General features: G+C 52.8%; 1 protein-coding gene across 1 annotated transcript in view; it reads left to right on the top strand.

Moving 5' to 3' along the window:
• The first annotated feature begins 3757 nt into the window (after positions 1 to 3757).
• The window catches only part of NKPD1 (NTPase KAP family P-loop domain containing 1), a 33623-nt gene continuing 26775 nt past the window's right edge, over positions 3758 to 10605 (top strand). Inside the window, 2 exon segments of the mRNA XM_075017910.1 lie at positions 3758 to 3809; positions 3812 to 3852. Coding sequence (XP_074874011.1) covers positions 3758 to 3809; positions 3812 to 3852 — 93 coding nt within the window.

Below are 10605 nucleotides of genomic sequence, written 5' to 3'. Positions count from 1 at the left end.
TTGTAAAAGAGTGATGAGTGTTAAAACTAACCGGATGTTCTGCCGGAAGGCTGGTATTGTCTCTCTGCTAATGAAAGCACCCTGTTATGTGAGTGACGAATGTGTAGGACGGGCACCCGTACGGCTGTATATCCTGATTAAAATGTGAGAAGAGGGCATTTGTGTGGATTTGGGAGGAGGAAGCAGGCAGTCGTCAATACGACTCAGCGTGATGGGACAATAGATAAAAGATGATCAGAACAGCTGAAGGGAACGTTAAGAAACTGGAACAAGATCCCAAGCGCTGTCCAACAGGATGCAAAATCCACTGATCCCAATGCAAGGAAACTGCTATGAGATGGAGACTGTCTTGCGACAGGCTTTGGGTCTGTCTGCCATTTCCACTGGGATCTCAACCCAGGCGGAAGGAATCCGTTCCCAAGCCGTCCTATTTCATTAGTGTGATCAGCTAATTGACAGCAAGCAACCGACTGATAACTATAACGTCAGATGACAAGAGTCTCCTTGTGGGGACATATGCTAACTGCTTTCCTACCGTGTTCTCAATAAACATGGCACGTTGCCTTTTCCCCTGAAAAAGATCCCGCATGCCTCGTAAGCTCTTAACTCACAAGCCTGTCAGCCAGCACTTTCATGGAGAGAGCCCTTCTATTAATGACCTGGAAGTCTGTGTTTTACTAATACATTATTTTGTTAGTCTTTAAAGTGCTCCTGGACTGCTTTTTTGTCTTGACAAGCAGCGTGTTAGTATTCACAAGACAGCTACGCCTATCCTACCCCCTTGTGCTCCCAGTGTCCTGGGTGGAGCTGCTGCCGGGAATTCTGTCGCTCCTGTTAATGCTATTGCCATCTCTGCACTTTGCCGCAATGCATAGCTCATCCAGCTCGATGGACCTGTACTCGCCATTCAGACAGGAGCACTCTGCCAGCTGGCCAGTGCGGTGTAGCAAAAGCTGTGTTAAAAAAAAAAATCAGACCCTGTCTCTTTCAGTCCAAATCATTTTCTTGCACCTGTTTGCAGGCGAGGGACTGGGTAGGGAAATGTGCACTCTGAAATAGCCTGGGCAGAGCCAGCATGGACCAAGGGGTGACATGCAGGAAGGAGCCTCTCTAAGGAGGAGTAAGCGTTCTGTTGACGACAGGTGTTTTTTTCGACAGAACCCCGTCTGCACGGCTTTTTTTTTCCTTGGGAAACACTCTGCCGACAATGTAATCCTGTGAGATTATGCAAGTGAAGCGCGAGGTTTGCAAATCAGGGCTTCATTTGCATTTTCGAGTTCCCTCATTTGCATTCCTCTGGAGAGAGAGGAATGTCATGTAGGCGTAGCCCAAGTGTCTCTATCACTAGTCTGTTACCATGTATCATGAATGAGTTGCTGTGAAGTGTTAAACCCAGACAGCCTGGGTTTTCGGCTGGCCAGCAGCCAGGCGAACCACTGGGAAGAGATTGAATTGATCTAGTTTCTCTTCTTTTGAGGTTCACAGCTCCACATTAGCTGATGATGATGGGCCACATCCTCCGTGACTGAACTGACCGTGTCAACTCCAGCCCTCCTCTTGACTGGGACTCCCTCCTTTTCATAAGCCCACATATTTAAACCCGCCTCTGGAACCCCCCACCTCATGCATCTGATGAAGCGGGTCTTTGCCTACAAAAGCTTATGCTCCAAAATATCTGTTAGTCTATAAGGTGCCACAGGACTTCTCGTTGGTTTGGGGAGAGGGTTGGTTTGTTTGGTTTTTAATTGAAGCAGTTACCTGCTGCAGGGTCTTTCTTTGTCGGGCAAGAGGAGAGCGAGACAGAGATGTTTAAATCTGAGCAGGTTTAAGGCATTCAGCAAATAGCCAGGCCACAAGGAGATCTGGGCACACAGATTTGTAAGTAGAAAAGAGAGGCTCAGTGAGATGTGATCAGGTTACTTTTTATTTTGGGTTTGGTGCAGAACTTCTTAAGCTGGCTGATGTACCCCCCCACATACTCTGTGGCTCTGTCTACACTAGCTCCCTACTTCAAAGGGAGGGTGGTAAGTAGAGGGTCGGGAGTTTATTAATGAAATGCTGCAGTGCCCCCTGCCTTCTGCACTCAGAGCAGGAATCAACCTGAACAGCCAATTATAAACATCATCAAGTCCTGGTCCCTAAATTACCATTCATTTTGAATTCCAGGATCAATTCCTCTTTATCAGTCACGAGAAGAGCTACCAAAATTCCCCCTTGCTGAGAGCAACACTTCTTGTGTTAGGAAATTGACATCTAGAAATTCCAAGGACGTTTTAGTACTGGCAGCAGGAGATAGCCAGCATGTGTCACTCCAATTGAAGTCCCCCGTAATCATTCATCTTTTTTCTCCTTCCCATAACTGGTAGGTACATAAGGAGTGGGTCATACTGTTGCCTAGTGTCACTTGGTGCTCTGCAGCAGATAAAAACTAAAGTCCCATCTTGTGCTTTATCAGGACTTGGATCCATATACATGCAAAATCATTGTCTTGGAAAATGGAAATGGGAACGGGTCCAGAGAAGAGCACCTAAAATGATTCAAGGTCTAGAAAACATAACTTACGTGGGAAGATTGAAAGAACTGGGTTTGTTTAGTTTGGAAAAGAGAATGTGGAGGGGGACATGACCACAGCTTTCAAGTACCTAAAAGCGTGTTACAAGGAGGAGGGAGAAAAATTATTCTCCTGGGCCGCTGAAAATAGGACAAGAAGCAATGGGCTTAAGTTGCAGAAATGGAGGTTTAGGTTGGACATTAGGAAAAACTTCCTAACTATCAAGGTGGTTGAACACTGGAATAAATTGCCTGGGGAGGCTGTGGAATCTCCATCACTGGAGATATTTAAAAGCAAGTTCGATAGACGCCTATCAGGGATATCTAGCTAGTGCCTGGTCCTGCTGTGAGAGCAGGGGACTGGACTTGATGACCTCTTCAGGTCCCTCCCAGTTCTAGTGTACTATTCTTGGGCGTCATCAGTAACTCAAAAACATTTTTAATATACAGAGCCCCAGCGGCGACTGCTGAGGAGGGACACGAGGCCATGCAACTACCTCTCAAGTTACTCCTCCTAACCTAACCTGGGGGAGGGCTGTCCGCAGGAGAGGGCTGTCCCCAGGAGGGGGCACAGCCCAGGATAAGCCCCACAACACCCAATGGTTGTGACATAGTCCCTCCCTCTCACAGAGTTTGGTGGGGGCACATGATGCTCTGTGTCCCCCCCCACATGTCACCCCGCACTGCCCCTCCCCTTTTACCCTTTCTACGTCGGTTATTATAATAACCCTTTGCTTTTAACATTCCCAGCCTGAGACACAACCCAGCAGGTTTCAGTAATCCCAGCCAGAGCCAATTTTAGGCTCATAAATGAGCCATTCCTATTCCTCTTGTTGCCTCAATTCACTGAGGACCAAACCACCACTGTTGCCAAGTCTCGCAACTCCTGTTACTTCCCGACAGCCCCTGCTGGGCAGACATTACACGTGACAAATGGTAGACAGAGAGGAGAGAGCCAAACCAGGAGACATTTCTATCTTCTGACTCAGTTTCAGAGGCGGAGCGTTCTTGGTGTGTGTTGGGCTCTGTGTTGCCACCTGCACAGCCGGAATTTCAACCTAATCACTTCCTTTGTGAGGCTCTTTCCTTGGTGTTGCCAGTTGTTCATCATAGAATTGCCCAGTGGGAAAACAAGACAGGCAGGCTAGTAATTAAAAGAAAGAAGCCAGCTTGAGACTACGTATAAATTCAGAAGAGCAGCAGGAACATGACAGGAACCATAAGTGTGACCAGAGAAGGAAGCTTGAAGAACAGCCAAGACCCCTTTATTCAGAAGCTCAGAGACACGTGACACCGTCTAAGGTAAGAACACCCAACAGCTACACCCCAGCTATTTGGCAAACAAGAGCGAGCTGAGCGAGAGAGACAAAAGTACATTCAACGGGCCAAGAAAAATTCCATGATGTTTTACCATCCAGAGCATGTCCTTGGAAGGTGTTGGTGGCCACCCACAAGGATCTACATGAGGAACCAAGCATAGGTTGTTTATAAATTACGCCCCCCCCCCAATGACTTTAGCTTGTTGGCATGGTCTTAACCTGTGCCAGCTCCCTGCTGGAGTTAGACTGTTCATTCGTGTTTGTGATCTGTTTTTAGAGCTTGGGATGGGAGAAGTTAAAGATAGGGATGCCCATCTACCATTGTGAGTCATTGTAGACTATAAATACCACAGACAGACAATGGCAAATATTTTAAAGTACCAGAAGCCAAACCCCATTCAACCACTGGCAGGTAGGGGCACTTTGAAAAGTCACGGTGGAAGCAGGTTCTATACAGCTTCCTTGGTTGGCACGGCAGCGTTTGTGGAAATTATCGATTCAGTTTGTTTGCACTTGGAAATTTGGAGTTTTTTGTGGTTTCTGTCAGTTTATGAATGGGTTTCCATGGTGGGTTTTTTAGGCTTTTTTTTTTTTTTATTTTGTGAGGCTCTTGCTTTCTGTCGGACCTTCATAACAAGCAGGGCATGTTTTGCTGAAATGTACGCGTCTCTGGGTGGAGGATTCCTGAAACAGACAGGAGCTTAAAAACAGGGAGAGGTTCTTGGTACCAGCACACTCAGCAGAATTCTCTGAGCATCTCTGTCTCTCCCTGTTTCAAGCGCTGGTTGTGAGCCCCCTTCAGAGGTAGGAAACAGGAAGCGTGTCAGAGAAGGATGCAGGGTGTGGCTGAAATGTATATGCAGCACACGGGTGGAGGCTACAAGGAGGAATGTGTCATGGCAGTAGGACTGGCCACGTGCCGTACGTCATTTGTCTGTTTGGACGATGGGCGGGCCTCTCTTAGAATGGGTTGGCCCCTGACCTCTTCTTACCAACCCAGCTGTGGTTAGCACATGCACCGGAGGCTGTCAGCATCCCATATCTCAGCCCCCCGCCTTCAACCCCCCACCAGCACTACCGCCCCGCCTCCCCCCGTCAGTGTGTCCTACAATTCAGCTATCCCCAGCCCTGGCTGTGCGCCCCACTGCTCATCTTCCCGGAGCACTCTCACCCTGTCCGTGTTTCACCCCCTGCAGACATCAGCTCAATATGTTCAGTGACTTTCCTCCCAGAGAACCGAGCTTGGGACAGAGGGGGAGTGGGGAAATGGGTTAAAGTGAAGCAGGAGACTGGGGGTGTCTGATTCGGGGGGAGGGGGGGGCAGGCGCTAGGGGTGCCTGGCTCTGAAGGACGGGAGGAGGACTGGGTTAAAGTGAGGGGGGCTGGGGCAGCCTGGTTCCAGAGGAGAGGGGGGGCTGAGTGAAAGCAAGGGGGGCTGGGGGTGCCTGGCTCTGGAGGAGAGGCGTGGGGAGCTGGGTCTGTAATATTACGCTTATTATCTGAAGTAAATGATGAAATTGCAATTAGTACAATTTTAGTTTAGATGTTTATAATTACAAGTGACAGGGTTTAAAAATGGCCCAATTCCTTGCGAAAACAAAGAATAAAACTGCAGATTTGGAATAAATTAAATGGCAATACACATCTCAGAGACCTGGACGGGACCTCAGTCCCCTGTCCCTTTGGCACGACCAAGCACCATCCCTGGCAATTTGTTTTTTAAATCTAGTTGCCCCAGACCCCTAAATGTGTCTGAAGACCGAGGATACTGGGCTCTTTAGTTTTTGTAAAACAGGGGGTACCCCCTTAAAAAAAAAGGTTGAGAAACACCAGACTAGCCACACCTCGGGTCCCAGCTGTGGCTTTCACACCTAGCAGCAGATTTGATTTGGGACATGGACAGCTTTCCAAGGCTGTTTGGACCAAGTGTTCTGAGTGAAACCCAGTGAAAGATGAGCCTCAGCGGTGAAGCAGAGTTCTGAAGCCTCCTCAGGGTATGACCGTTCCCCAGCTGGAAGGGTTAGATGGGGGACAGCAGCCAGCCCCGCTCGAACTAGGCGCCACTTAATTTGGTGCACAAACTTTCGTGGGCAAAGACCTGCTTCATGAGCTGCATGGTGGGGAGGGTTCAGAGAAGGCTTTAAAGAGTGGGAGCTCAGTCAAGGGCAGGGCCAGAGCTGACAAGGTCGATTCAGTCAGGGTGGATGTGGCCATTATCAGCAGTTAATGTGGAGGTGTGAACACTTCCACCCTGACTGAATCGACCTTGTCAGCTCTGGCCCTCCCCTTTACTTAGCCCCCCCACCCTTTAAATCCTCCTCTGGAACCCCCCACTCATGCATCTGACGAGGCAGGTCTCTGCCCACCAAAGCTTATGCTCCAAAATATCTGTTAGTCTATAAGGTGCCACGGGACTTCTTGTTGTTTTGGGAAGAGAGAGGGTTGGGTTGTTTGGTTTTTAATTGAAGCAGTTACCTGCTGCGGGGTCTTTCTTTGTCGGGCCAGAGGAGAGCAAGACAGAGATGTTTAAATCTGGGCAGGCTTAAGGTATTCAGTAAACAGCCAGGCCACAAGGAAATCTGGGCACACGGATTTGTAAGTAGAAAAGAGAGGCTCAGTCAGATGTGATCAGGTTATTTTTTATTTTGGTGCAGAACTTCTTGGGCTGGCAGATGTACCCCCCCCCCCCCCCCCCATACACTGAACATTTGAAACAGAATCCCAGGGAAGTAATTCCCTGCTGCACTGTCAGCTGCAGCCCCCTCCCAACACTCCTAGCGTCTGCTTCCTGCGGAGCTGGACTATGGACGCCCCTAGGAGACCACATTCCACTGGCACAGCCCTTCTGCACTGGCCGTGCTGCGCCCACGTCGTGGGGTGGGTCCATTCGCTCCAAGCACGAATCAGGGCAGGCAAGGCTGGGCCAGTACTTGGAGTGAGGGCACTGAGCTGCACTCCTCCTTCACCCATGTCTGCGCCCCTCACTGCTCCCTAGCACTGGTCCCCTTCATGCAGGGCTGGCGGCTGGTCAGGACCTTGGGACTGGCTTCAGAGCCCCCTGGGTGCAGGGTCTGGCAGCTCGCAGGGACCCTGGGCCAGCAGTGGAGCCTCTGGAGTCATGACTGAGCCGGGACCCTGGCCAGCAGCGGAGGGCAGCAGCCGCTCTCACCAGCATGGCCTTACACAAATGAACAGAGGTGTCAGAGCCATGCAGGCAGAACAACGGGTGGCAGGAGAGCTCTCAGGCACAGGGCCAGACTCCAAGTGGGACTAACCGGGACCTGGGCTGGCACCACAGTCCCTGGGCAGCAGCAGGCCTGATGGCTGAGGCCCTGGGCTGCAGCAGTATGGGACCACAAGCGCAAAAATCTGGCGGTGTTGCAGCACCTGCCCCCACCATTCCTACTTCCTGCACCTGTGAAGCCATCCCCAGAGGGAGCTACTGAGGATCTTGCTTCAGAGTTTACTAATCCAGGCCTAATGACCTAACGCAGAAGAGAAGAAGGCTGTTATCAAGGCCTGCCTCCTCAGTCAACTTCCTGAAGGGCGGTTGCAAAGAGGCTGGAGAGCGGCTGTTCGCAGTGGTCACAGATGGCAGAACACGGAACAATGGTCTCAAGGTGCAGTTGAGAAGGTCCAGGTTAAACATCAGGAAAAGCTTTTTCACTAGGAGGGTGGTGAAGCATTGGAACGGTCTACCTAGTGGCGTCTCCATCCCTGGAGGTGTTTAAGTCTCAGCTCGACAAAGCCCTGGCTGGGCTGATTGGATGGGGTTTGGTCCTGCCTTGGGCAGGGGGCTGGACTTGATGGCTTCTTAGGTCTCTCCCAGCTCTGTTGTCCTATGATTCTATGACACACACCCCCGCCCGCCCCACTGCTTGTTATTCCCGCAGGCGCTGTGGTCACCTCCCCAAGGGCGCAGCATGCCCTCCCGCTGAAACCATTCAGCCATGTCGCACTAGGCCTTGCTGCCCATGCATGGCAGGTCACCGTATTCATGATTAGAGTAGCACATGGGAGCCCCAGGCATCCCCCAGCCCCAGGCATGGGGCACACACCAAACCCAGCCATGAGTTCTGTCTGGCCCTATGATTATCTAAGCCTGAGAGGCAAAAGCTGGAGGCAGCTGGAGGAGCACCAGGGAAAAGGAGGTCGCAGCCGCAAGGACGGGCGGCAGAAAGAGGCTCCCCCGCTGCCAGGTGGCTGCCTCCCTGGCTCACCTGGCTGTTTGCAGTGCACCCGGCAGGCATCGTTTGGGAAGGGAACCACTGGGATTTCCCCTGCAACCGGGGGGTGTGTGAGACGCCTGGCTGGAGGCAAGACACCCGCGCTGTGATGGAATGAATGGCACTGAAAAACTGTCACAAAGCCCAGGAGCGCAGGCGGCAGGAGGGCCTCGGCAACCTAAGTCTGCACCCATCTGGGAGGCTAGTCGCGTACACCGGTCATGAGCTCCTTGTTCGGCTCACAGCTACACACTCATTTGCGCATGGCTGGTGCAGGTGGGTCTGCGTGAGCTGGAGGGAGCAGCGAGGATGTACCTGGACTACGCCACCAGCCCCAGCGCTGGCACCAGGACCAGCCCCTCTCCCTCCTAGTCCTGCCCCAGCTGTACCCCATCACACCCCCACCACCTCACTTCATCCCTTCTCCAAGCCCTGCCCCCTTACCTACCCCCTCCTTGCCTCTTCCTGTCCTTGTTCCGTGCCCTCCCCGCCCCAGCCCCAAGCAACGCAACCCAGGGATTGCTGGGGACTCTGGCTTGGGCAGCAGGGATCAGCCGCACCCCCGCTTCATTGATCACGGTGGCAATAAATGGAGGAACCCAGCCCCAGCCTGCTGCAGTCCCACAGTGCCCGGCTGCGTCACACCCCTTCTCACCACTGCGGTGAACCAGAGCAACCCAGCCAGGAAACAGCACAGCAGAGCAGCCTGGGCCTGAGTGGCTCCACTCCTCATGGCTCCTACCACCTCTGCTGCCAGCACCAGGCCCCCCCATGACTCCCCAGGCCATCCTGCAGGCCTCCCCCCCCAAAGCAAGGGGCTCCAGACGGCTGCTCTGACCCATCCTATGCTGGGAACAGTGCTGGTCCGGAGAGGAACGGTCCCAAACGTTGGCAAAACCTTTCTAGCGACTGTTTTCCCTTCATGCCGCACTACCGGCGCTCAGCCATGATCCGGTGTGGATGTGGGGGCCCTACCAACATCACAGCCACGAAAAGAAAAAAATCACTCATCTCAAGCGGTGGCCTTGGCTCGCCCCGGCTGCTGGGAGCCCTGGGCTCCTCGCTGGCACTCAGGCCAGGCGTTGCCTTTCTGTTTCCTGGCTGCTCTGGCTGGGGAGATCAGCCCCCCACCTCCCGAGGCAGGGAAGAAGTGAAGGTGGCACACCACACTTCTGTACCATAGCCAGGCCTCATCCCACCCCCCACCCACCCCCCCATCACACCTCTCCTGCCATGGCGCTGGGCACCAAGCACTGCTGGGGGCTGGAGGCTTTTAGTCCTGCCAGGATAGACCTGGATTGGGCCTTCCACCCCAACCCCAGCTGAGGCCACCCAGGCTGCAGGGCTCTGCCACGCCCGCCAGGTCTTTGGGCAGCCTGAGCTCGGGCTGCTTCAACTCCCAGGACTCCTGCTGGAGCTCAGGGTGACCCAGTCGTGCCCTCTGCCCGCAGGCTTCTGGGACTGGGGCGGACATTTTTGCAGGGTCCCCCCAGATTGGCTGGGGGCCCCTGCCTTGTTCCATCACTGGCCTGGGCTGGCAGTGAGGCGCTCCCAGCAGGGGTGTTCCTAGACCTGCCAACAACAGCGGTGGACGGGGCGGCTGCACAGGGGTCTGGCATGTCTGGGCTCCTTGGAAATGCTGTGGTAACCTTGCTCTGAGATGGTTTGGCGTGGGGGGGAGGGTAGCACCACAGTCTGAGTGGTGCCAAGGGTTGACTGGCCCTGTCCCTTCAGGGGGTGCAAAGCCAGCCCCCCCCCCCAGCTTTGCCTCAGGCCCCATAGTGACTGTCAGCCCCACTGCTAATCTATCTCATGGAAGCACCTACCCATTTCCATGGTCCAGAACCACCTCTCACTGCAGGAAGTCCAGGCAGCTGATTAGCTTCTATGACAAGGAAACAGGCTCTGTGGACATGGGGACGTCAGTGGATGTGATATACATTGACTCCAGCAAAGCTTTTGATACCGTCGCCCACAACATTCTTGTCCATAAGTTAAGGAAATATGGATTGGATCCTTGGGCTATAAGATGTGTAGAAAGCTGGCTTAAGGGTAGGGCCCAAAAGATAGTGGTCAATGGCTCAATAACTGGATGGCGGGCGGTTTCAAGCGGAGTGCCGCAAGGCGCGGTTCTGGGGCTAGTGTTGTTCAACATCTTTATTAATGACCTGGATGAGGGACTGGATTGCACCCTCTGCAGGTTTGCAGATAACACAAAACTAGGGGGAGAGGTAGAGAGAAAATCCAGAGTGACCTTAATAAAGTGGTGGACTGGGCCAAAAGAAATCTCATGCAGTTCAACAAAGAAAAGTGTACAGCCCTGCACATGGAGCGGAAGAATCCCAGGCATTGTTACAGGCTGGGGACCGACTGGCTTAGCAGCAGTACGACAGAAAGGGACCTGGGCTATGGTGGATGAAAGGCTGGCTAAGAGTAAACACTGTGCCTTTATAGCCAAGAAGGCTAACAGCATGATAGGGTGCATTTGGAGGAGCATTTTGAGCAGAACT

This window comes from Carettochelys insculpta, chromosome 22 (genome assembly GCF_033958435.1).
Source record: "Carettochelys insculpta isolate YL-2023 chromosome 22, ASM3395843v1, whole genome shotgun sequence".
Lineage (NCBI taxonomy): Eukaryota > Metazoa > Chordata > Testudines > Carettochelyidae > Carettochelys > Carettochelys insculpta.
The sequence above is the reverse complement of the archived record's forward strand: the minus strand, read 5'-3'. Positions and strand labels throughout refer to the sequence as shown.